This window comes from Falco naumanni, chromosome 8, assembly GCF_017639655.2.
Source record: "Falco naumanni isolate bFalNau1 chromosome 8, bFalNau1.pat, whole genome shotgun sequence".
Taxonomy (NCBI): domain Eukaryota; kingdom Metazoa; phylum Chordata; class Aves; order Falconiformes; family Falconidae; genus Falco; species Falco naumanni.
In genome coordinates, this window is record NC_054061.1 from 5,329,484 (window position 1) to 5,354,884 (window position 25,401).

Consider the following 25,401-nt stretch of genomic DNA (forward strand, 5'->3'; position numbering starts at 1 on the left):
ATGGTCAAAACTTTGCGGGTCAATTCAGTATATTTACATGGAAGACCTCTGAAGAAGAAAAATAAAAGTATTCTGGAATAGCCTCACAGAATATTTTAGTTGGAAGTGGTAAGTAGCAGGGAGTGAGCTCATGGTTATCTAGATGTGTGGTGGCCACAGAAAAAAGCATCTGGTTTTCAAACAGAGGCTCGATCAAGCTGTCCTCATCCTGGCAAAAATACCATTGCACAACTCCCTTAGCACAATGGCCAGTGGCCGGCATGCAGAAAACAGCATTGTCCAAGTCTGGCTCCAGAGAAAACTGGCACAGACTCTTCACTTTCAATAGGAGCGGAGGATGTGCCATGCCAACATCTGACAATACATTTCAGACTTCCATATAACATACCAGCTGAGTAGCTCCCAGAAATGATCTGATTTTCCTTCCTTCTTTTAACTAAGAGAACAGAATTGCTCCGGATTTACAATGAAGCAAACTGAAAGCACAGTTGGAACCACTGTTTTTAAGAAGACCTTGCTATGCCGTAACTTTTCATGGTTCAGTTGCTAAATTACACATTATAAAAATAAGTGCAATTGAGAGACTGTGTTAATCTCAAAAGTTTAAACATTGCCCTGTAATGACTGCTTTATATTGGCCCGTAGTAAAGTACTTTATGAGGCATGCAGGAGATTTATCCGCACGCGTACGTTAAATACTCCTGGGAATTTTCTCACATAGAGAGATGAGGTCTGAACACAAAACTAAAGATGTACAAAACATTGCCATCATTCACACTGCAGCAGGAATGCCACCCAGTAAGGGAAAGCTTTACAACACCTAAAAGAGATAAGAACTGATAGCCAGCATAGCAATAAGATGTTGTTTTGGGAAGTGCAGAATTTCCCAACCTGACAATCCGTGCAGATTCTGGAAACATAAGAAAAAACAACTGCCCCCTTGCAAGGAAACGAGAGCTTAGGCGTTGGCTATAAACATATTATAAAGAAGCATGGGTGGTTTGCAGGGTAGTTTACTAAACCCAAGAGTATTTAGAGCCAAGTTAGGTTCTTGCACATAAAAATTCCCTGGGATTTAGGGTGAGTTCATATAGGATTCCTCACCCAAGCAGTCTGGACCTGACAGACAGCACCCAACTGCCTTTCACAATTCTCTCTGCTAGTACGGAGGATCCATCCAGGCTGACTTGGAGATCCCAGGTAAGAATACTATATACATGATGGTAAACATGGTACCAGTGTCTTGGGGTTTTTTTGTTTTGTGCGGGTTTTTTATGTAGTCATGCTTCAGAATAGTACCACAGCTAAGCAAGAATGAGTCAGTCAGGTGTTCTCAGGGGATAAAATATGATGACATGAAAGACAAACATAAGCATACCCAGCAAGGCACTACATGAAGTACTTTGTATGAAAGCATCACCTCCCTCAGCTGTAAAACACTCACAAGCAGTAAACTGAAAAGAATTCTTAATCCTTCAGTGTTATCATTATTAGAGTATCATTCACCCACTTGTCTGCAAGCTGCCTTCTTCTCCCACCAGCTGCTTCGCCTTACAACAATGCCTCATTTCTGGCTCAAAAGACCAACAATAGGCTCTCCCCAGAGCTTATGGCAGCATCTCCATGATCGCTTGGCAGGAGGCAGCATAACAATAATTTGACAGGCATCCTCCCAAGGAGGCTGAACACATCAGTCATGCTGCTGACACACTCCACACCCAGAGAAGCTCACCCAGACTACGGAAGACTTCTAGGTGTAGGCAGCTGCTCTTGATTGACTGTCCAAAAGATAGCAGGTTTTCCCATTGCACTAACAGCAGACCAAGAAAGTACCTATTTCCTGTGACAGTCCTTGCAACATTGCCATGGTGGTTTGAGCCAAGTCTGCTTAAGTAAAGCAAAGCAGCAGGTAATCAGTAAAGAGGACTGAAACCCTATTTCTAGACCTAGGGAAAAAAACCAGAATCTACTGGTTGGCATGCGAAAGGCAATAGTGCTGCAAAGCAAAAGCAATTGCAAGTCACCTTTTTGTGATGTGCAAAGAGTCTCTCTCCTCAACAACATTCAAAAATTCCTCTTCAGATTTTTATTTTTAAAGGAAATTCAAAAGCAACACTATTTTCAGATGATACACTGTTGTTGGGTAGTGTCAAAAACCCCCAATATTTTCTGTCCAGCATAACACAGATTATCTTGATTTGATTGCTCTGACAAATTAAAATTAATGATGACCCTTCCTTCATCATCTTGGGATGATATCTTTCATCATTCTAACATGGCACTGAAAAAAGAAAGAGTTTGAGTCTCTCCTTCGCTTCATATATCACCATGAGAGAAACGTCCATCAGTTTATCAACAACGTATCAGTTTTGCTTAGACAACTGTTGTTTAAAGGGCAGTCATAATTAACAGCTTGAATGAAGACAAATCCCCTCTTCCCACATGACAAAGATGAGGGTCTGCAAATTTCCATGTAACAGGTTTTGGGTTTTTTCTTAAAAGTTGCTGAATATAAGTCCTAAGCTCTGAGTAGTGACTCATTTCTGAAGCTCAGCATGCTGGAATGCTCTGACTTATGTAGACATTGGGAAACTGGCTGTGACTGAGGTTTCTGCCATCTTTAAAGTATGTTCAAAGTTCCTGGCATTTTAACTGCTCTTAAAGATAATAAATTCCTTATGAGACAGGAAGGCTGAACAATCATATACTTCAGACTTCGATCTGTATAATTCCAAGAATAACTTCCAGTGCAGGTGATAGCAAGCATATGATAAGCAAAGTTCCAGGAGAAAGTCTGTTAAAAAAAATGGAATTATGGGAAACAGACTGAACTGCTGGTTTTATGGACATAGCTCTATTCCAGTACTTGGGCAGTAAAACTAAAATGAACTCCCTCAAAGTTAAAAATACACAATAAAACTCAATAGGCAAGGTAATTATTTTGACTCGACAGAGTGAAAAGACATGTCACTTGCTCCCACAGAGAACAGCTTACCTTGCTGACACCAAACACTAAGACGTCTTTCAGTTCATCTGTTTTTTCCAAAGCTACACGTTTCGTGATATGGATTTATAACACTGGCCAAGCCTATATCACTCTTGGCCAAATAAAAGCCTAAAGACCAAAAGAGGCGTGAGCAGCATGTCCTCCAACGGCCTCTCCTGTGGTGTCACAGCTCCCCCAGGGGACCAGGCTGGCTGTCCATTTTACATTCCCAGGACTGATCTTCTGCCCACACCTTACTTATAAATGCAAGTTCCTCAGGATCTCAACTGTGATATTTGCTGGATCAATACTTGTCCTCAGTGTACAGATACAGCGAGTCAGGATGGCACCCAAGGGATGAAGGCATCTTCTCTCTTTCTACCTTCCCCTTGGAAAAATGGAAGTGAACACAAGTCACAGCTGAGGGTGTCAGCTCTAATATTAGAGAATAAATCCATGACAGACAGACTCAAATGACAAACTTGATATTGCATGGGTTATAAAGGTAACATTTACAACATCAGTTGCTTTTGCCCTTTCTCCTACCCCGCCTGGTAAGGGCCCACATACTCTCTATGGAATTTATGACTTTCTATAGATACAATATAACACAGGTCTGCCACAAAAGCAAAACTGAAAACTCCAGCAGCAACAATAAAGGAGGTATTTGTTGTCAAGCAGTATCATATCAAAATAAGTAATCAAATACCATAGTAACTAACAAAAATACAGAAGAGTGTCTTGAGAATTCACCAGGTTTAGTTTATGGCATCTCAAAAAAAAAACCAAAAAAATTTTTGGTTTGGCTTACAGGAAACCACAAAGCACAACTGTCCTGTAATTGGAGTATTCAGACACATATGGGGACAGTAATTATAGGCAAAGTAAATTATCTTTAAACCAGATCTGTTCACCATATTTCTAACCACCTCATTATTTTTTTTCTTCATATTTGAGGGTTTGGCCTTCTTCCCCCACCCCCCCACCCCCTTTTTTTTTCTTATCCTAAAAGTATCAAGACTTTTAGGTCTCAGTACTGTAGGAACCAGTTTTCTAAATATTTATTCCATGGGCTGGCAATAGTGGTTTAATTCACTGAGAAGATAAACAATTAGCTTAAATAAAGTTTAATGTTAGAGACAAATGACTTATGTTTCTGGTAATTACTCAAGTTGGGGGAACAAGTTTTTTCATGAAAGAAATTACAAAACTGCTGGTTTGTTTAGTATGAGTCAAGCATACTAATATTTCAGTTGTGAAAATTACATTGTTTTCTCTATCCTAGCCACTCAAACCATAAAATAAAAAGCTCGAAGTTAACAGCTCAAGTACAGCTCTTTGAAGAGAATTAAAAAGCCACACACACCCCAAAACCAGTCCAGTTACTTTAGAAAAGGTAATAGTGCAGAATTAACCCATTGTCAGTTGAATAGCACAGCCCCTAACTCTTTCTCTTGAAATTCTCAAATAGAACATATTAAAGTTCAAAGGTAAACAACAATACAAGGAGAACAACAGAAATCAGCATACCTTTTAAGAGCAGGAGGACACAGAAAACACCCTTAAGGTGAGCTGTTCCAGTTGAGCAGCTTTCTTTCAGACAAATGCTGGAAGACGGCATTAGCCCTTGACTAATACACACCTTCCTGTGACTGCAAATGGAAATCAAAGACTGATTTATAATCACTGTGCCTTTCGCCACCGAGACAGGAATGGTACATTCAATGTACTTTCAAGTAAGTCCTTCAAATTACATTCTGACATAATACCTCAGGCTCAAGTGAATCACCTTTAAGAGCAACTTTGGCTCAGTGCAGTACTCAGCAATTAAAATTCTAAAGTTGCTAATATGCCTCCAGTAATTGTTTTCTAAGTTACTTCCAAGTACTTCCCCTCATAATGGAATTAGTGTCTGCTAAAAAAATGCTGAAACACAACTCAGTTTCACAAAGCACAGGCCAGCTGTATGTCATTTGGGAATCTGCACGGGTGTAATTGTGCTCTCCTCAGACAGCCAAACCAAGATAAATGAGGAAAAGAGCAGTTAAGTCACACCTGTGGGGAATTTTGTCTTTTTCTAATCACCTGACACCACAAATTTGTCATGGAATTCTATATGCACTTTGTCAATAGAAAAGCTACTAGAATTATTATATTCTTGTTAAGTATAAGGTTATTTATCCCATGAAGATGCAGGCAGTTATGACAATAACATTCACTTCAGGTAATATTGATTACATAGCCAAGGGATACATTGCAAATGACAATATATATCTGGAACTTGGAATGCTTGAGATGGTTTCCAGGGAGCTCTCACCCCTGATGCTCTTCCTCAGCCACCTGATGTTGCAGCCTAGGTTTATTAGGGTTGTGTTCAATCAACCAGTCAGCAAGCCAAATCTGTGGAACAAAACACCCAAAAGTTTTCAGTTTTCTGTTGTCTTCTGTTCAGTGTATGGGAGAATATTAAAAGCATTATTTGAAACCTCCAATACTGACACTCTCCTACCATGCTTCAAAACCTTTCAAAAGAAAAGGACATACAAATAACATGTTTTAAAATCTTCTAAATTGTTATGCTTTTGAACAACTCACAATGACCCTTAGAAGACAACTTTTCCTGGCAACATCTATCTTTAAGTATGTGTAAGAACATTTGAGCCATACTTCAAATAATCTGGTCAGCTCTGTTTTGGAACGAGGTTCTACAATACGCATGAAACTGTTTAATGAAATACTACTGACAACGCTTACAAATACTTTATCTAGTAATCTTTCATTAAAAGTGTCAGTCTTCTGCACTGAAATCACCTTATAGTACCTAAAACTTAAGAACAGAACATGGTTACTTTCTGAAATTCATCTTGTAAGTTTCCCAGCATATTGTACTTAAGTAAGAATGTGGGAGGTGGGAACGCCTTGAGTCCTAATTTCATCTGCCAATGTCTCAGCCTGGCCTTAGGCAAATTAATCCTTTGCCTCAATTTTTCCACTTGTAAAAAGAAGGTTTTAACACATCCTTATTTACTTCACAAGGCTGTTGACAATTAGTTTCTGGAATGTAAGTACAACAAACTTCATACCACACTGTGAAGTGAAAGAACTGATAGAATAGTAGACCAGTAAAGTAAGCAACACTCTCCTTTTATTACCAGGTACAAAAAGATTGTTTGCAAAGGAAGAGGCAGCAAGCAGAGCAGTATGACAATCCTCACAGGTTAGTCAGCAATAGCAGAAGAACAGTAAGAACTCAAGACAAAAATGGAAAACAAACAAACAAAAAACCAAACCCCAAAAGCCCTTAGAAAGGCTACTTGGGGAAAAAGAAAATTTTTATATCATTTGAGCCTCATTATATTTATCCTGTGTTACTTAGGAAATTGGCTGAGACAACCTCTGTACTGCTACAAGTATTTCTGAGTAGACAGTTTCTGATGCCATCTTAAAAAAAAAAAAAAGGTGGGGAGGCGGGGAGAGCCAAATTACCCTAACTTCAGTTCCTGGAAGGATACTAGGAAAAAAAACAAACATTCCATCAATCTCCCTGTAAGCCACCTAGGAGATAACAAACTGAAAAGCAATAGTCAACATATATTTCTGAAAAAAAGTATTATGAAATCGTATTATTTTCATTCTGTTACAAGGTCACAGATATTGTGGACAGAGAAGAATGAGCAAATATCATGGTTTTATTTTAGTAAAGCTATTGACACCGCTTGATATAGTTTTCTTACAAAAAAGGAAGGAAAATACAATCTCCAAGTTACTAGTAGTTACCACATAACTGGCTAGAAAATTGTGCTTTGAATGCAGAGATTAATTGGAAGCCAAAACAAACAGTAAGATAGAGAAATGCGACTTACAAGGTAATAGGGGGGAAAAAACGTTTGTAATACAGTGAAGAGACAACTGAAGGGGAAAAAGATGGTAATGCTCTTAAAATATGCAATAGGTTGCTACAAATAAAAGGAGACAGTACATAGTCTCCAACATCCTCTGGGGATAGTAAAAGCGAGGAGGAAGAAATAATGGGCTTAAAATCAGAGCACAGGAGATTTAGGTTAACTTTCAGTGAAAGCTTTTTAACTAAGTATAATTAAAGACTGAAACAGATTGCCTGGGGAGACTGTAGGCTGTCCATCACTTGGAGTGCTAAAGAACAGGCCAGACAAACATTTGTTAGGAATGGTTAGATACAATTGGCCTGGCCTTCAGGCAAAGGGATGGATGAAAAGACTTCTTCATCTCTGTTTTCTAGATTTCTATGGTAACAGTGCCAGACGTACAGATAAAGTGAACAGATTATGAAGCTGGAATAATGAAAGTACATTTAATCTGACTTCATGTATAGTTCATAGAAACACCCCTGAATTATTTTTCAGGCTTTTTTTCTTAAATGTATTTTTTAGAAAATTGCAATGTTGATCAAAAACCTGATAATGACATAGAACCCACTACAACTGCCAGTATGTTGTCACACTGATTAATTATCTGCATTCTTAGAGAAATACTAGTGTGAACAATTTGAACTTTAAGAATACAAAAAACATTTACCATATTTTTCCAGATGAAAGAAAGCTAGTTGTGTTTAGAGACTGAAAAAAAACCACCACACCACCACCAACAAAACCCAACAGGAAATTAACTCTGCTTTTTCCACTAAGAACCATAATTTGAATGACATCCATGGTTAAAAGGAATAACATATGAGAGGAAGGCAAGATGCATCAGCTTGATAACTACAAAGGGGTCACAAGAAGACAAGAGAATTTTTTGTAGGTCAGTTTGTCTATTCAAGACAGATTTCACTCAAAAGAATCATAATACAATTTCCTGGTGAACTATGGAACAACCCACGTAAATGCTGTATAGCTGAAATAATAGCTTATCCTAAAGAAGACTTGATAACATTCTTTTTGATAACATTGACTTAACAATGACAGAATATAAATTGCCTTACTAAGAAATCTACAGTATTTTACTTGTGTAACTACTACCAGTGTGATTAGCATCTAATCTCACTTAATATCTATTGCATGAGAGCTATTTCATCTCAAACTCACCTCAGAACCAGTACATAAAGTAAAAACTTGAATTTGACAACATATAGGAGCACACATTTACCTTTCCAACCATCTGAAACAACTGCATGTTAGAGAGAATTTTATAGAAGTCACCTAAAACCCCCTGTCATTTCATCAAGGCCTATTTCATTTAGTCCTGGCCTTCATTTCATCTGTTAATAAACCAATCATCTTCTTGAAAGGCCAGTGTTACTTGATTAGCTCATCAGCAGGTAGCCAAAACAGCACAGCTCTTTAACGAAAGAGCAGACTTCCTATATACAGGGACTTTACTAACACAAAGTAAAGGTATCACACAGCATACAACCAAATTCTGATACACTGTACATACCATTGGGTCTGCCGGCTTCTCTTTACACAGTGCAGTGAGCCCAGCTAGCAACGTAGGCTTCACATAAAGGTTCAGGTAATCCCTAGCTCTTTGTCCAGTTGGAATTGGCTCCAAGATCACTGTAGAGTAACCACAGGTGTTGGAAAGCAGCTTGTTAGAGTGATTTAAAAAGGCATTCTTTCAAAGGTTGTTTATATATGAGCTGTTGTTTTCTTTAATAAGATAATAATACGTAATGGGTTTTATAGTTTCTCCCACAACAAACTGCAAAGAAACTGCCTAAACTCCTTTATAATGTCCCTGAGGTAATCTTACTAATTATAGCCAATTACAAAAGGAGAGGAAATCAGATAATCTGAGGAAAACCTATATCCTTGAAAATGCATTAGGGGCAGGAGAGAAACAATATATTCCGTGTTTAGTACTTCCTTCTTGCAGTGTGAAGCTGGTTTCTGAAGACCCTAAAAATCTCACCTTAAGTCCTGCTTTGTCATTAGGGTGTGGAGAAGAGACATGGTTTACAATGGGTAAGGTTTGAAGTGCAGCATCTTTTATTAAACTGATACAGTTGACAAAAACAGGCAAGTTTTTCTAGCAGTTTCCCTTGCATCTTTCTGTCAATGAGCAAAGCCATCTTTCAACTGTTACATTACAACCAAGAGATCCTCTCCCAGCCTCTCCAGGTTCTATGGCCCATTTCTCTGGCACTTAACTTTGGAATTACACTATCATGTAAGCATCCAGCTGCTGTTGAACACTAATTACTCAGCCTGAGCCCAAGAAGAAAGCCAGTCTTCTCAAGCCAACAGGAGTTCCTGGAGCTGACAGCGCCAGAAAAACATGCTGGAGTGTAATAGCTTCCCATTTCCTCTCATTTACCAGCTTTGTCTGCTCCAATTCCTAGACCACAGAGTTTGAAAAGCAGAAGCAAATGCTGTAACTATAATGGCTCTTCAGATACATTTTGGTATGCCTTTCAGAGCAGAAAATAGCAGCTTATACATAAAAAGTCTCACGTTCTCACAAAGCAAACATACTCAATCTCTTCTAAATGCAATTGTACCTAGGGTCTGGACAGAGACAAGTACTAACAGGGAAGGACACTAACCTCCCAAAGATTGACAATGTATTATTTGTACCATTTTACCTTCTGGAAACATGAATCGAATTTCTCTTTCTGCTGAGGAAATGCTGAGACTGCCGTGAAGCGCGTTCCTCAAATCATCTGTCCCATAGATTGCTCTTAAGCTAAAAACAACAGAAACAACACCTTGGTAGGCAACTGCAAATCCCTTCCAAGTTTCTACAGTCTGACAGCATATAAAATCAATATATATAGACTAATTAACAAGGTATTGGCTTGATTTTGTTTTTAAACAAAGTAAGTAGCTACCTAAAATTTATGTTCATGCACTCAGCATTCCCCATAAAATGGCTGAACTTTACACACTAAAAAACAAAGCTGAAAAGCTGTGTTACACAGAATTTAAGAGATAGGAAGCCACTCCAAATCTGTATCTCTACTAGGAAAAAGAAAAAAAAAAAAGAGGAATTCTGGTCACAGTTAAAATGATGACAAAATCCTACTGACTTCCCCAAGAGCAATCAGTGAGTTACCTGTGAGGGTGAGTTCTCCTAGCCGTTACACTGTTTGATGGTCCAAGCAATTCCTTCCAGTATGAGACTGCACAGTGTCTGGCCAGAATCATAGCAACTAAAGGTCCAGAACTCATATAGGCTGTTAAATTAGGAAAAAAACCTTTTCCATATTGGTCTGCATAGAAGTTGCTACATTGCTCTGGGCTTAACTGGAGCTTCCGTTTCTATAAAGTGTAAAAGAAAAAAAAAAAAAAAAGGAATGAAAAAGGGCTTGCTGTATTACAATAGCTTGCTACCTCAGGTAGGATACAGTCCCCTCCTGCAGTCATATCTTCAAGTGCAGGAGAACAGACAGAGTAACTTCATAGCCCAATCTGATTTTCCCAGGTCTGATCCTCTTTGAGATAGACAGTGACAAAAAGCAAGAATTTTCCAAGTTATTTAAACAGACAAACAGGCCCTTTGAGTAAGATGTGATTTTACCTTACGCAAACTACAGCATTTTATAACTGCTGGATGACTTTAAAGTACAGTCAGGGCACTGTAAGAAAAAGTGAAGAGCATTACAAGGGCAGGATTTAATTACTCAGCTGCTCCAGCATAATGTTCTCCTTTTAAACAATTTTCTCTTTAGCCCACACTGTTAATTATGCAATTGTTCTTTTTTCATTCAGTAGTCATGCTTTATGATTCTCACAGTAGCTGCCTAGCCTGCAGGTGGCCAGGGTTAGGACAAGTTTGGGAGGTTATCAGAAGGCATAGGGCAAACAAGAAAAGAGAAGTAATGCAGGAGTACCACAAATTCAGATTCCTAATAACTTTGATGCCAAAAGTCACTGAAGACATCAGAAGACACTATAAACAACTTGTCATTAAAAAAATAAATAAAAAAGATCCGGTAAGAGTGTTGTGATGTTCTGAGTACAATGCTGCCAAGGGTCTCTAGAAATTTAAGTATTACATATTGAATAAAGGCGATGTTTGGACATACAGAAAGTCCATGGTTATCTACTGCTGGAATGGGTTGTCTGTCTTGTTTCTGAAGTGCCTTGTGTTCAGTGTGACCCCTAAATATTAGAGCAGTGCTGGATAAAGCAGGTTTTTCTCTCTAAGAGGTAAGCTATTCCTGCGAGGAGCAGGGAGCTGGACCCTTACGGGTCCCTTCCAACTTGACATATTCTACTATTCTAATTTCTCTTCTCTTCTGATACATTTCATTTAAATAAATCGACCAAAAAAGGTAGGAAATGTAAAAAGAACAAATGTGGAAAAGGGGCATTTACAGGAATAAGAAAAAATATTACATTTCCAGGAAAAAAAAAAAAAAAATATATCTAGAAGCCCAGCCGTCGGCCGCGCAGTGTCACAGAGCCAGATACCAGGCCCAGGGCGCTGCGGCGGCGGCGGAGGCGGCGCGATGGCGCTGCGGGGGGCCCGGCCTCGCCCCGCCGCCGCTGGCAGCGCGAGTGCCCAGCGCCCCCCAGCGGCCGCCCCGCGGAGGGGCCCCCGCCTGCCACGGGCCGGTGCGAACGGCTGGGACAGGCGAGAGCCGCCCCGGCAGGCACGGGGCTGCACGGCTGGCGCCTCGCCGTGATCCCGGCGTAGCCCTCGCTTCCAGCGCTCCTCCTGCTCTGTGATCCCGGCTCTGGCCTACCGTAACACATTTTCTTTCAAATGCCCCTCCAGAGCGAGTGTGTAAAAAGCCCCACACAAGAGGACTGAGAGGACACATTTCTTTTTAGCTAATGGCAAATCTTCTCTTAGCGCAAACTCTGCTGAAAATCACACTCTGGACCCTTTCCCAGCAGCGCGGGGTCTGACAGCAGTGCTCAAGGCAACACTCCCATGGCCTGCATGTCAGGTCCAAAAGGTAAAAGGACAAGCTCAGTAAGGCCTATTTAAGTCAAGCATTTGTAATGCTTGTATTTGTATTTGTAAATACCCATAAAGTCCACTTACATTAAAAACAGTGGAAACAAAAAATAGTCAAACAACTGGCCAGCTGAATCAATTAATTACCCGAGTTTCCACTTGGCAAATACATGCTCTATGAAACCTTGTGATACCAGAGCAACACACTTTCCAAAGAGTTACTTCAGAGGGTCCACATATCCGCTACATGTTTGCTAAATCCGAGTTTATTAACAAAGTCTGTGTTTTCCCGTGGTCAGCAAAACAGTCAGTCTGTTCTGTTCCATCCCACGCACCAATGAAATGTATCCTTACAGAATCTGGCAGTGGTGGTCGATGACATATGAAAAGTGTAAATTGATTTTTGGACACGCTAGCTTTTAGTTACTGGCTTGAGTGCTGAAAGTTAAGATAAATATTGTTCTGACTTACAAACTGCAGTTATTTTCTCTGGAACACAGTCTGTTACCTGGACGATCAGGAATCCTGCTCGGAGAATGAGATCCTCTATTTCTTCTTCTTTATCAACAACATCTGGTTTGATGAGAGCCAGAGTTCTTTCCACAAAAATCTGAGGTTCAGGCATTAACACCTGCATCTCGGCTTCCAAATTAGAATTCGCATGCCCCTCTTGTACTGCAATGACACCAGTTCGTGATACTTGTAGAGTCTGCCTACTGCACAGTCACCTGCGGTGACATTTACTCTGTACTCTAGGAACGGAGAGGGTCACCCCCATTTCAGAAAATCCACGTGAGATTTTTCTCTGGACTAGTTAGCACTCTAGTTCACACTCCCATTTTCAGTGAAGCAGCATTTTGTGGCAAACCAAAAACTTAGTGGTTTTAGCCGATCCTAAAATGTAAAGTATTCTAGTTCTAATACTTTGCTAACGCATTCAGACGTGTCAGAGAAAGAGAAGCGCTATCGCGCACTTTGCTGTGTGCAAGAGCAGGCGGGGCTCACTGCAGTCCCACACCCGCCATCCACCAGCTGCCTTCCACCAACCCCAAAATCTGTATTCTTATGCATAAAGATTATGGTTTGGGACTTACTACCTGGAGCTAGTCCATCTGTAAGCCTCAGAGTATTTCCCAATCGTTATTTAATTCCTACATTTACGGACTCAAGACAAAGTGCCAGTTTTCTAACTGAGCAGATTGGGCCGTTAGCCTACTATTAGCATACAAAATCGTTTTGTGAGTAGTGGAAGTAGTGCAGACGGACTTTAAGACAGACTTGTGACCTTGTTCCCTCTGGCTCCCTGTGCCCAGCCCCAGGCCTCTCTCCACCTGCGCTGGACACAGGTACGCAGCCGACTGGCTGGCTCACCGCTGCAAAAAACATTCGTGATCGCTCAGTTATACCTGCCTTCGTGGTCGGGACGATCTTTTCTGCACCTGTACCTTTGGGATTCCTCGTTTGCTTTCAGACTTGACCAGGCTGTGGCCTCCGTCGGGGAGGGAAGGTGGAGAGCGGAGCACGGGGCCGCCGGGGCTGCCTGTGCCGAGGAACCAGCCTGGGAGTGCCCACACCCGCCAGCCCGGGGCAGAGCGCCCTGCCGCGGGCACCGGCGGCCCGAGATGCCCGGGGCCGGGCAGAGACCCGAGGAACCGGCGCCCTCTCCCCGCAGCCCACCGGGAGAAGGGCTCGGCTGGCCGCCCCCGCCGCGGCTGGCTGCGGTTGCTAGGCGACGGCGGGCCCGGCTGCGCGGGCGGAGCGGCCACAAGATGGCCTCCGCGCCCCTCGGCTGCGCGCAGCGCCGGGGCGGGGGGAGCCAAGATGGCGGCTGCGGAGCGGCGCTGTGCTGGCAGCGAGGCCGCCGCCCTCGGAGCGCGCCTGGCGGCCGGGCAAGCCGCCGGTCCCGGGCGGAGAGCTGGAGGCCACAGCCCCCTGCTTAGGGGTACCCCGCGTGGTACGAGAGTAAGAGGGCAGCGTGATCTGAGAGAAAAACTATCAAAAGTTTCATTTCTCCGTAACAATAAAAGCTTTATTTGGGTTTTACCACACACTCGGTACCGCATGGTAGTACCACTACTCAGGGAGGCGTGAGCTCACTGGAAACATTCATAAACTGAGGTAACGCTATTTATTGGAAAGAAGAATATGCACACAGGACCCTCTCCAGGTTGTTTACACTTCCGTGTTTATTGCGGGAGCATGCGTGAGGCTCCTGGTTATGTGCCCGACCAACATCAGCAAGATCGGGCACACACGGTACACAGCCTGTCACCACACCAGACGTACTACCCTGCACCTACAGCTCTCTAATACTGTTTTCCAGCCTTATTCTGTTGAACTATAACGTCCATCCCGTGCTACTTCTGTCACAAAACCAAACACGTAAAGAGTAAGAAGCCATTTCCGGAAACCATAAGGCGGTGAGCCATACATAGCGTTGGGGAAGCCATGTCCTCTGGGGATTTTGACCACATTTGACCACCATCATGCCAGTTCTGCTTCCTGCACACTCCTTGTTTTTCCAGCTCCCCAGGGCTGCTCCGGCATCGCCCCCCCCCCCGCCGCCCCCCCCATGCCGCGCTGGGTGCCCGGTGGCAGCTCCGCGGGCTGAGCGCCTGCCAGCTGGCGGGGTGCTATCGGGGTGTGCACCGGCCGACGGCGCCGATAACTGCCGGCCTCGCTCGCCCTCCTCCTCTGGGCCTCATCCCCTCTAATTACCAACTTCTCAAAAATTGTGGGGTCCGAGGTGGTGTGGAGATCCGTGGCCCGCTGGCAAACATGGCTGAAAGTGGATGTTGCATCTGAGTCCTTGTGGTGATGCTGGCAAAGGGAGAGTGAAAGCACAGGTATATAAGCTGCAGGTTTTTAATGAAATAAGGCTGAAGGTAGATGTAAAGGAGAAAAAAGAACCCTCAGTCGCTTCAAGAGCCGGGAATGCTGACACTGTGTACCATGGTTAGTAGAAGGAAACAGCAAATCTACTGCAAAAGCTGTTTTTAGTGTAAGAAAAATCCACTTTGCCTTAATCTTTTCAATGAGTAATGTAAATAACATACAAATAGAAATGAGAAAAAAACCTCTGTAATTATTTCCTTGCAGCCAGTTTGAAATACATTTAAAAATCAAAGATCAAAGTTTTTATTTACATACTTTCAAAAAAAAAATATGGTTCCAAGTGCACAAGACTGCGTAATTCAGATACACTTCCCTTCACCAATACAGGCACGTGGTGTTAACAAGAGATATCCAATATTTAGTTTGAAGACATTGTAAACATTGCAGCTACAAAGACATAATGGATAAATATGTTATCTTTAAAAAAAAGCTGAGAGAGTTCACTGGGGTTTTAGTTTAGATCAGAGTTAATTTGGCAAGAGTAATTCTTTTTGAAGTCGATGAGCACAAGTCTGAGAGCCCTAGCTTAGATTTAGCAATTCAAAGACTTCCTCAGGCTGGATGAATACTTTAGAATTATTATTACATAAGAAATATTGAATTTAATATCACTGTAAAACACCGATTTTATTAACGTCTTGCAATTTCTCTACATGCATGCACTGTTTTTGCAGCTAACAGTTAAAAAAAAAAAAAAAAGTATCTCTCCGTGCATCCTGTGCACTTCGCTCCCCACCACTGGCCCTCGGTCTATGTCAGAATTTCTCCTCCTCGCTGTTTCCAGAAGCATTTCTGGAGGGCGGAGAATGTCTAATTTTAGTACCTCGGAGAATCCGCCACTCTCCAATGAGCGGGCTGCTGCATCTGGAGCTGCAGCCAATTATTCTGGGTTTCCTCCTGCTACGCTTCCCACGATGGTTTAATAATGCAGACTTACAAATTTAAAGTGGCCCCACATGTGAAGAGAAAATAACATTGTGTGTTCCCTAACAAAGACATAGCTTTTCACAGCAGTAGAATCTCAAAGGTTTTGTCTAAACCATGGATTCCGTAACCTTACAACCCAGTGTTAATATCAATAATACCTTACATTTATTTTCTTTACAGTGCTTGAAAAAAATATTTCTGATAACCAAAAGGATGAAGCATCTTCCCTGACTTCTGTAGGCCAGGGATGTTATTTTAAGAAAAGAAACAAGCAAAGAAAAAGGAACATTATAATTACAATGTAACAAAGCGTTGCAGTTCTGAATACTTCTCTGGGTGTAGCTTTGCTGCTGTATCTTATCTGTTAAGCGGTTTAACAAGCCTTAGTTGTCTCACTTATTTTTAGCTGGCATGGAATATAACAACACTGAAACACGGTGGCTGCAGGTGTATTTGCATTCGAGTAACAACAGATAAATAACTTTTTAAGAAAAAATATTTTCTCAGAGCTTTGCACTGCAATACTGCAAGAAGGTGGAGAAACTCATGTCTTGTAGATTGTTAAAAAAAGGGAAAATAGAATGATGAAAATAACAGAGTGAAGAAAAGCTAAAGAACAAATATCTGGTATGTCAGTGATTAAAAGTGAAGGTTGCACATCTTTTAGCTTTATTTGTTGTTAAGCAGAGAAAAAATGTATTTGCTTTAGTAGTAATTTACCAGCTATACATTTACAACATACACAATTTATCCACCACTGACTTTTTTTTGCTTCTGTCTTTCATGGTAAAGTCTCATACCTACCAACAGTACCAGCTTACCTCCAGCACTTGCTTCATCCATGCTTGCTTTTGCAGTGCGAATCGCCTCTGACGGAAATCCTGTGACCAAGCTAACTTCCTCTCCTACAAGCCTGTTCTCTCCTCCATTTCTGCCTTCTTGAGCTAAACAATTCTCCTTCTGCAGCTTATCTGCACGCCTGTAATCCTAGCTAGCTTTTCATTACTGCTGACTAATCTTTGTCAAGCCTTCCTTGCTGCTTTCCTCTACTTGCTATCTCAGTTTTCTTTAAAGATAAAATTAGCAAAATATTACCTTGAAGATTCCCCTTTCTACAAATCTCTAAGTGGCAACAGTGTCTTCTGTAACTCTATCACTCACCCTGTTAAGCTCACCCTATTTCATTTCCTGATCTTCCTCAAGGCTGCTCTTTCATTTGTTTGCAGCTTTAGTCATCCAGTCCTCTCTGACCCCAAGCATCTCCACTGATATGCTTGTATCTTTTACACTGGAAGAAAAAAAAACAAAACAAACCACAAACCAAAACGAAAAGGCTTTGGTAGGAGTCCCTCTTGTCATCCCGCTGTTGCAAGTCTTCACTTCTCACGTCTGGTTCTACCCTAAATACCCTTCAAACTTAGTTTTGCTTCCTCTCGTCACCCGAAATCTTCTCATCCCATCTTAAGCCAGTCTCTTGGCCTTCAGTCACATTTCGCATAGCTAGCTAGCTAGCATCCTACCTTAGCTTTTGCAATCATTCTTACCTATTGCTTCTCCAGTCACTGTTTCAGCTGGGCATGTCAGTACTTTCCCTTGTGTTTCTTTCCCTTTTCTGCAAGAGCAGCAGCAAGCACCATTCCTGACTCTCCTCCCTTCCCTTCCAGTTCACAGCTCAACGTGATAACAGGCAAATACAGGTGTAACTGCCTCTCATTACTGTGTCTTTCCAAACTTCAAGTGTCTCCATTGCAATTTAGAAGTCTTGATAATGAGCGTGTGTTAGACAAACCATCTGCCCAAACACTGACCCCTTTTCTACCGCTATTTACAGCCAGCTGTGCACAGGAGCGGGTGGAACCTGACAGCCAGGAACCGGTGGTTTGGGCTCAGATTGGTCTGAAGTGCTGTGGAGATGTCAGCCAAGGCATGATCTTTGTTATTTATTGACATGGCTGGGAATCTCCCTCAAGCTTTCCTCATGTCAGTTATCGATGACCTCCTTTTCTCTGGCCTCAACAAATAAAGCATTCGCTGCCATTCAGAAAGCTCCGCAATGCCATTTTCTTAGTTCTTCAGTTTAAAACGTGTTAGTTCTCCACACCCTTCCAAAAAGAGTCATCTTTATCACACACAAAACTGTTACTCTCCAATTGCAGGCCCATTCACTTGCTGATCTGGCCCTGCTTACCTTTGGTTTCACTCTGAAAGGTTATCTCCTATTTCCTGCCAGCAGATAAAACCGAATCCCGCTACCTCCCTCTCAAATAAAAGCCTTCCTGCTTTACCCCAGTTGCTGCTGAGGATGAGCTCCTGTTAAACACCTGTAGAGGTTGGCAGTGACAACGTGTTTTCTTTAAAGCTCCTCCTCATCTGTACATAGACATTCTGTATAGATACTGCACATAGATATTAGGCTTTCACCTAACCTTTTGGAGCAGAAACACTTGCATGCATTTGCTCTTTCATTGTTCTACATAATGTTTAACATAATACTGGCTTGGATTATCCCTGAAGCCACTAAGCTCAGAGATAAGTATTCAGTGTGATACTATCCACAGTGAATAAATGAATGTATGAATAAACCAATAAAAATCTTTTATTTGGCAAATTACAAGAGGCAATCAGTTAAATAAGGCTTTTTTTGAAGTTAAATTGTTAACGCTTCCTTGAATGTGTCTTCTCAGTTCTATGTAACATAAGGCATCCTTTTTGCCATTCTTATTTTGAGCACTTACATTCAGCCATACCATTAAAATCAATGATATTACCTGCATGGTTATTGTTATTAACAAAATAAATTTATTTATACTGTGCATAAAAAGTAACTCAGAAGCTTTCTATAGCATGGTATTTTGTATATAGTAGCCAGCCGGTGGCCTGAGATGCTTACAATCTATTTAAACAAGACAGGCATAAGGTGTGGGAAAGTGATAAATTGCATCAACAATTTCAAGGCAGTGAATGATATGTTGGTTCTTTTTTTCAGAAGAGGGGAACTAGAAAAATCAACACAATGGAAATAACAAGGAAATAGAGAGGATAAAGAAGAAAGGGAAGGTGGCAATGAGGACAGGTATGGCACCGACTGGTATGAACAGAGAGCAGGGTAGAGCTTGGAGTAAACAGCAAGTTTGACAGAACAGCAGAATTAGGCCCAAGATCAGAAAGTCCATATGCAAGTAAAAGTCAATTGAATTTCAGTCAACACCATGAATAATCATAGTAATTACAGGACTAAAAAAATGGCAAACAATGATAGTTTTTTTCTCAATAGTAAATGTGTCATGTAAGGAGAATTACCACCCAAGGAGGTAGGTGTGTATTTTTCTTTGATTAACCACAAGCTTTGGAGTGGGGAGTGAAATGCAAGACCAAAACCCAAAGGAATTCTTTAAAATTACCTGCGGCATGATAGGGCCTGGTAAGACAAATAATAATCATAACAACCTGTATTCTCAGGTTTCTAGGTCTTCGATGTCTAGATACGACAGAGAGTGACTTTGTTAGTCATGCCAGTCACAGTTTTCAAACCAGGCTGCTTAGCCTGCCTACAGCCACGTTGTTATCCTGCTGTTGGATACAGGTCATATAAGGCATCAGCTATTAAAATGGCCCAACTGGGCATCATGGAGAGCCTTGTCACTTGGGAACTGCTGTTTGGAACTGCCAAGATGAGAGGTTAAGATAAACTTGACCAGGAGAAATGGGCAGTTGGGAAAGAGTACAGCTCTAAAGAAAGCACTGTTAAACAGGAAAAGGATAACATGTGCCAAAGTATGAGTGCAAGGGCTATGAAAGGGCAAGATGAGACAGGTTCTACAAAGCAAGAAAGAGAACTTGGGGGGGGCAAAGAGAAAAAAGAAATAGAAGGGAAGCGTATGGAGAAGTCCAAATAAAATTAAAATCATTCAAGTCCTTAGCAAGGCTTGATGAAATACAAAAGAACTGTTTGGGGCAGTGAATCTTGCGAGGAAATTGAGTCATAAATTTCAAAAGCACTCAGGTTACATCCATCAGCTGAGCATAAACTCACATGACAGACTCATGTAAACTGCTGCCAATTTCAGTTTACTCTCAGGTGTTGGTCTATAAAGTTGTAGCTTCAGCACAGAGGTACTTCTGCAGTCAGTTTGCCATAGCTGCAGACACAAAAACTGGCAGAAAGATGACAGAGAGGGCACAAGAGTGGTGGTATTTACCACTTCAGCCACCCCAGTTACAGCAACCTGTAAACATCAGTTTGGCCTTAGCCCCCTGTAGTGACTTAAGCAAATGCATAGTATTTTCCAATTGAAGCAGGCTAACGGTGCTGTATAAATGAATGCTGTCAGCTGACAGACAGCAGCTTGGTTGGTTTTAATCACAAACCATACCTTTTTGGTGCAGGCCTGATAGGTTTACAATCTAAGCCAAAGCTGCCTAAAAAAAAACCAAAAGAAGTTTGGTTACTGGACGTGGGGTCAGATCCTGTGAGACAGTATAAATTAGGATGAAGAATATCTTAAGGAAAATTTCTTTGCTTCTAAAATTTTATTTAAAGTTCAACACAAGAGAAAAATAATTTTGAAAATATATTCTTATAAAGATTAGTATCTTCATCAGATAACATATACAACCTGTCTGGCACACAGTTCAATTTTCAAGTGTACTGGTTAGCTGCTCTTTCTATTGTCTTTACTAGACCTGACTTCATGTAGCATTGTTTCACAAACTATAGCCTAAAGAGCTGGTTGTAGAGCTTGTCCACAGTGTGCCTTACCCTGTCAGCAGGCTGAGCTGAGATAAACATCTCAAAATATGAGGAAGTTCAGCTTCAGTTATTGAAGCTTGGGCTGAAAGTGTGGCAGACTACTTATAAATTAATATGCTTCACAGACAGAGCACCTGGCTTACACATCACACATATTACACTATGCTTGTGTATTCTTGAAATTTCTTGTGTTGGACGCTTATTTTTAGGTTGTTGAAATACTTTTCCATTTGTGAGCAGCAAAAATGGGCGGTAGGGGAAAGATTTACAAAAGCAAATAACCACTATAGCTTAGGATTTTAAATCAAGACATTTTAAGAAAGTCAGCTGCAATTCCAGTAACAAATGCAATGCAGTCTTGCTGCACATATGCATGGGTATCAAAGCAGAAAGCTCAGTTTGGACTAGTTAAAGTGATGCTTGTGGCAAGTACCACAAGCACCAAAGCAAAAAGAGTGGCTTGAAACAGTTGGCTGTAGTGAGCAGCTATTTTTCATACAATCTCCCAACATTAAGCACAATTTCCTTTTTTTCCCCCCTCTTCCCCTTAATAGGTCTGGCTTATAGCCTGAAGCGATGGAATGTGTTTATTGACATAAATAAAGAAAAAGGCAGATCTGGCCCTTACCCTGAACATACCATGTTGATTTTATTTTGTGTTCATCTCTAATGCTCTGTTGTGCTGCTACAAAGCTTACAAAACCAGACCTAATGTCCTCTGCTACCAAGTTCCTACTTCAGAAAATGAATCCTGTAGAGGATAAGAAGTGCTCTAAAGGCAGTTCACTGAAGGACAGCCTGGATCCTAGACCAGATTACTTAACAACAAAACGCATCACCGCTATTTATTTTTACTCACAAGTAGCTATGCTACTCTTTCTGGGTTGGAATAACAGATGAAAATATGCAAGTTGAGCCAGAGGAGATGCTTGACAGAGGGTGGAGCAAGCAAGTAATTATGTATGCATTCATTACTATAGAAAGTTAGGTAATAATTGTTACTTTTTGCCTACAAGCAAAGAGCTTAACTTTTTATTTTTTTTAAAAAAGGTGTGGCTTTGACTGTCTATCCAAAAGCCAAACTCTGTCCCTTTGACGTGGACAAATGGGATATTAGGAATGGTACACTGTACAAGAATTTGAAGTATGATTACCAGGAGCAGTTGTCTTTGCACTTTTCACACACAGCTTTGTCAACAAGGTTGATATATCCTTGGGCAAAAGGAATTAAGGCCCAGGCACATGCTCAAGGCTCCAGATCCTGGAGTTATGTAATACCCAAATCTAAGTTTCCATTAAAAACAACAAATTCTGGCCCGCTCTGTTGCAAAACCAGCAGAGCTGGAAACATTAAGTAAGCCTCTCTCTCGCGCTGGAGTAACTGACTCAGTGTACATACCACACCTAAAGTTGAGCCAGTACCACTCTGTACGCAAAGACCGCGCTCCACTCACGGGCGCGTTTCCGCAGCGCGGCCGTGCGGGCCCCGAGGGCGCGGGCTGCCCCGGCAGGGCTCCGGCGGGGCCGGCCTGCCCGCTGCGGCGGGGCGCACAACGGGGGAGCGTTAGGAGGGCGCTGCGCAGGGCGCCCCGCAGCCCCGGCGGCCGGGCTCCTTCCCCGTCAGGCTTCTGACTGTCGGGAGGCGCCTGGCGAGGACCGTAATGTTGGTCGGGGTGCGATGAGGCGGCCGCCAGAGCGGGCCCTCCCCCCGCCCACCACACCGGGACAACGCGCCAGTCCCTCGGGCCCCGAGGGCGGGAGGGAGGCGGGCAGGGCGGCGCCCCCCGCGCCGGCTGGGCAGCCCGGGCGATCGCGGCCCAACGGCCGCTCTCCTCCCGCCGGCAGGCGGGCCGGGCCCGCGAGAGCCGCCCTCAGCACCGAGGCGAGAGGCCTCCGCGCGCCTTGCCTTGCCTTCCCTCCCAGCCCACTCCCGCGGGCCGCCATTCGCCTCACCCCACCCGCCCTCCACGGCAGAGCCAACAGGAAGCGCCGAACGGCGTGACTGACAGGCGGTGATGGCCAACGAGGAAGATCCTTATTGCTGTGTGGCTGAGGCTCCGGCGGTATAAAGGCGGCCACGCGTTAAGGCTCCGGGCCGGAGAGTACGTGTCTCAGGGGGAGGAGAAGGTGGCGGCAGGGCCGGTGCGGAGCAGGCGAGCGCCGCGGGGAGGGGTGTCAGCTCCAGTGCGTGGGGGATTTTAATCCGATTCCGGCCGGCCCGGATTTTATTTGGAGCGGGTTTTAAAGTGAGTATGAGCGGGATGGCGACGGCGGAAAAGGGGGGAGGGGCGGGACAGGACCGGATCAGACCGGCCCGGCGGGGGGAGCCGCCTCGCTGACCCGCGGGCCGCGCTTGTCTCTTGCAGGCGCCTGTCGTCCCTCTCGCCTCTGCGGACGGGGCAGCATGTCCGAAGCGGAGCAGCAGTTGGCGGCCGGCGCCACCCAGAACGGCCACGAAGCGGCCGAGAGCGCCGGAGAGCCGCAGGCCGAAACCGGCGGAGCTCCGGCGGCGGCAGGCGCGGCTGTGGCGGCGACGGCGGGAACGGCGGCGGCGGCGGGAGCTGGACCGGCGGCGGGAACAGCGGGGACGGCCGCCAGCCAGAACGGAGCCGAAGGCGACCAGATCAACGCCAGCAAGAACGAGGAGGACGCGGGGTAAGCGCTGCGCCTCCCTCGGCGCGCTGAGGCGGGAGTAGGCCGCGCCCCCCCCCCCCCCCCCCCCCCCCCAGCCCCCGGACGCCATGTGCGGCGGCGGAGCGCGGCCGCTAGGCCCCGGCGCGGCCCTTCGGCGGGAGCGGAAGCGAGGCGGGCGGCTGGCGCGCTCCGCGCCCAGGGCTCCGCTCCGCCCGGCGGGGGAGGGCGGCGGGCGGCCCCGCTGCGGAGGGATCGGGCGGGCGGTGAGCCGGAGGCCTGCAGCACCAGCGCTTCCTTTGTTCTGGAGCTGCCTTTTGTTGGCGCCATGTGGTGGCTGGGGGAGGGGCGGGGAGCGCGTTTGTTGCCGTCTCACGCTGTAAAATGGAAGGGGATTTATCTCGGCTCGCTTCGCATCCCGCGTTTTCTTCATCCTTTCCCTTTTTAACCAAAGGAGCGGATGGAAGGAGTTGCTTTCTGTCGGGGGGAGGGCTGGTACAAACTTTCCGGGGGATCGGCCAGCCGATCGCCACCGGCGTTGGTGTAAATGCAAACACGTTTTCTGTAACGCATATAGAAAAAAAATAATCCTGGCTTTGGAAGCTGTTCGGGCTAAGTCGAGTATTTTTGGAGGCAGTAAAGGGGAAAGCAGCGTGTTTGAGATGGTGTGCGGTGTGTTTAAAGCAGTAAGAGCGATTTCGGTGTGCTACTGTGCAGCATTGTCAGAAAACGGCTCGTCTCTTACAAGTGATTTCTGGAGGAGGCACTGTAGTTCTGTGTTTTGGTAGCGACATCCTTGAATACAAGAGAGGCATTTTCTTTCCTATAGTACTTGGTCTGTTTATGAATATACGTGTTCAACTTGGAAATTACCTGCCTGTTTCTTAAGCGGGTCTTTGTTATTCAAGCTACGCCGTGTATTTAATTGGAACTCCCTTTGTTATCCCAGGGCTCTGAACCAGGAGGTCAGGTCCCTCAGGTTGAACAGAGCTTAAGCCATGGTAGCGTTATAGACTTTGGCTGTAAGAGAAGGAGTAAGACTTCACAAGTTTTCCGAAAAGCTCGGGCAGGACATATCTTTTGCAGACTTTAGAAGGATTGAGAACCAGGCCTTTTAGCTGTTTAAGAATTTTCTTTTTACTTTTATAGTATTCTGCTCTGAAAAGTGGGTGATACTTTTTCCCTTTCTCACATAGGAGGTGACAAGTTTGAACCCCAAATCCGTGTGAAATGAAACTTCTAAGAAAAGCAGTTATTTAAAGAGATTGACCTATGTGGAAAATCTAGCACTGTGCTAAAAGAAGAGCTGTCCAAGGCAGAGTTTGGGGTGCTGACATTAGAGTGTTCTGTTAATAGCTGAAACATGCTTTGATTTAGCTGAAGTAGTATACTCGGGAGGACAAAAAGGCTGCATGTGAAGAGTGCAATTGTCCAGTTTGTGTGGCCTCTGAAGGCAATGCCAAATACTGGGAATTTGGCCTTAATTTCAAAGGGTCTATACTGTGTTGTTTTAAATATATGTAGGTATCAATCATTCCAATTACAAAACAAAGGACTGTAATCTACAAAGTGTAATGTCTACTGCTGTGGTGAGAGGTGAATTTAGCATGTGGCAATATCTGTGTACCACAGCCCCAATCTGATAGCATAAAGCTGCCTCCAGACAAATTCCTGTCATCCCCCAACCATTAAATTTCTCTTGATCATTCTGTAAATGTAGTCAATGGTGACAGGCGATGCTATGGAAAGCCACTGTTAGTCTGTACAGATTACAGCAGTTGTGCTTGGTCAGTAAGCTGTTGTGATGAGAAGAAATACTTCAAGTATTGAAAGGCTTAGTAAACTTTATAAGGCCTTTTCTGTAAGGCTCTATTGTAGTGGCTGCAAGAAGCACACAGACTTTGCTTGGACCCTATGTATCATGCTGCATTTGTCAGTTAAGAGTGCACAGCTTGATCTTCTGAAAAAATAAGGGCTTAGCCTACAAAGGATATGGTTTCATCCAGTTTAAGGGGAAAAAGCAAAAAAATACATAGTGCATTGTTTTTTTTCTTTACATTACCTTTTGAACATAAGTGGATGCTAGTTCTAGCAAATCAAAGTTACACATAAGCATCAAAAGCCACTTTTATTTCAGTGTAGTCTAGTTTCTGGAGTGTGCTTCTAGTGCCAAATCTAGGTTGCCTCTAAACAGAGTAATGACAAGTTAAACTGCTTTAGTCTATAGTTAGATAAAAAGGCTTGAATGCTTTTAAAAGCTTAGTTTGTTACCTTGGAAACTCTGAAAATGGAAAACACAGCCATGTTATTAATGTTTTCATTTGAA

General features: G+C 43.4%; 2 protein-coding genes and 1 long non-coding RNA gene across 13 annotated transcripts in view; 1 reads left to right on the forward strand and 2 right to left on the reverse strand.

Annotated features, from left to right (window-relative positions):
- Window positions 1-2,071: 2,071 nt before the first annotated feature.
- On the reverse strand, window positions 2,072-13,607 carry NME5 (NME/NM23 family member 5). 3 transcript variants are annotated; one of them, XM_040604686.1, is made up of 8 exons: window positions 13,279-13,607; window positions 12,381-12,547; window positions 10,019-10,224; window positions 9,549-9,649; window positions 8,402-8,520; window positions 5,304-5,386; window positions 4,517-4,638; window positions 2,072-3,374 (listed from the first exon to the last, which is right to left on the reverse strand). In XM_040604686.1, exons 2-8 carry the CDS (start codon window positions 12,507-12,509, stop codon window positions 3,325-3,327), a joined length of 810 nt encoding a protein of 269 aa, XP_040460620.1. In that variant the 5' UTR covers window positions 12,510-12,547; window positions 13,279-13,607; the 3' UTR covers window positions 2,072-3,324. The 3 variants fall into 3 exon arrangements, with proteins under 3 accessions (XP_040460620.1, XP_040460619.1, XP_040460618.1); XM_040604685.1 differs by lacking the exon at window positions 2,072-3,374 and having other exon boundaries at window positions 3,456-4,638; window positions 13,283-13,606; XM_040604684.1 differs by lacking the exon at window positions 2,072-3,374 and having other exon boundaries at window positions 3,456-4,638; window positions 13,279-13,606.
- Window positions 13,608-13,981: 374 nt separating this feature from the next.
- LOC121092636 lies at window positions 13,982-18,023 on the reverse strand. Its single transcript, XR_005829353.1, has 2 exons — window positions 16,516-18,023; window positions 13,982-14,692 (listed from the first exon to the last, which is right to left on the reverse strand). It is a non-coding gene; the product is annotated as an uncharacterized LOC121092636 (long non-coding RNA).
- A 4,389-nt stretch (window positions 18,024-22,412) lies between these two features.
- HNRNPAB (heterogeneous nuclear ribonucleoprotein A/B) overlaps window positions 22,413-25,401 on the forward strand; it is a 30,182-nt gene continuing 27,193 nt past the window's right edge. For 5 of the 9 annotated variants that reach the window (XM_040603920.1, XM_040603912.1, XM_040603918.1 and 2 more), the window contains exons 1-2: window positions 22,528-22,546; window positions 22,811-23,099. In XM_040603920.1, the coding sequence (XP_040459854.1) occupies window positions 22,849-23,099 (251 nt within the window). In that variant the 5' untranslated portion in view covers window positions 22,528-22,546; window positions 22,811-22,848. Of the gene's footprint in view, window positions 22,547-22,572; window positions 22,691-22,810; window positions 23,100-25,401 lie in introns of those variants that run through there. The other 4 variants (XM_040603915.1, XM_040603913.1, XM_040603917.1 and 1 more) reach the window with 3 other exon arrangements.

Coding starts and splice junctions, on each gene's coding strand:
- NME5 (XM_040604685.1), bottom strand. CDS start 12,509: ATGCAGGTGTTAATGCCTGAACCTCAGATTTTTGTGGAAAGAACTCTG. Junction 10,225..12,380: donor CAGGATTCCTGATCGTCCAG/GTAACAGACTGT, acceptor TACACTTTATAG/AAACGGAAGCTCCAGTTAAG. Junction 5,387..8,401: donor AGAAGCCGGCAGACCCAATG/GTATGTACAGTG, acceptor TTTGTTCCACAG/ATTTGGCTTGCTGACTGGTT.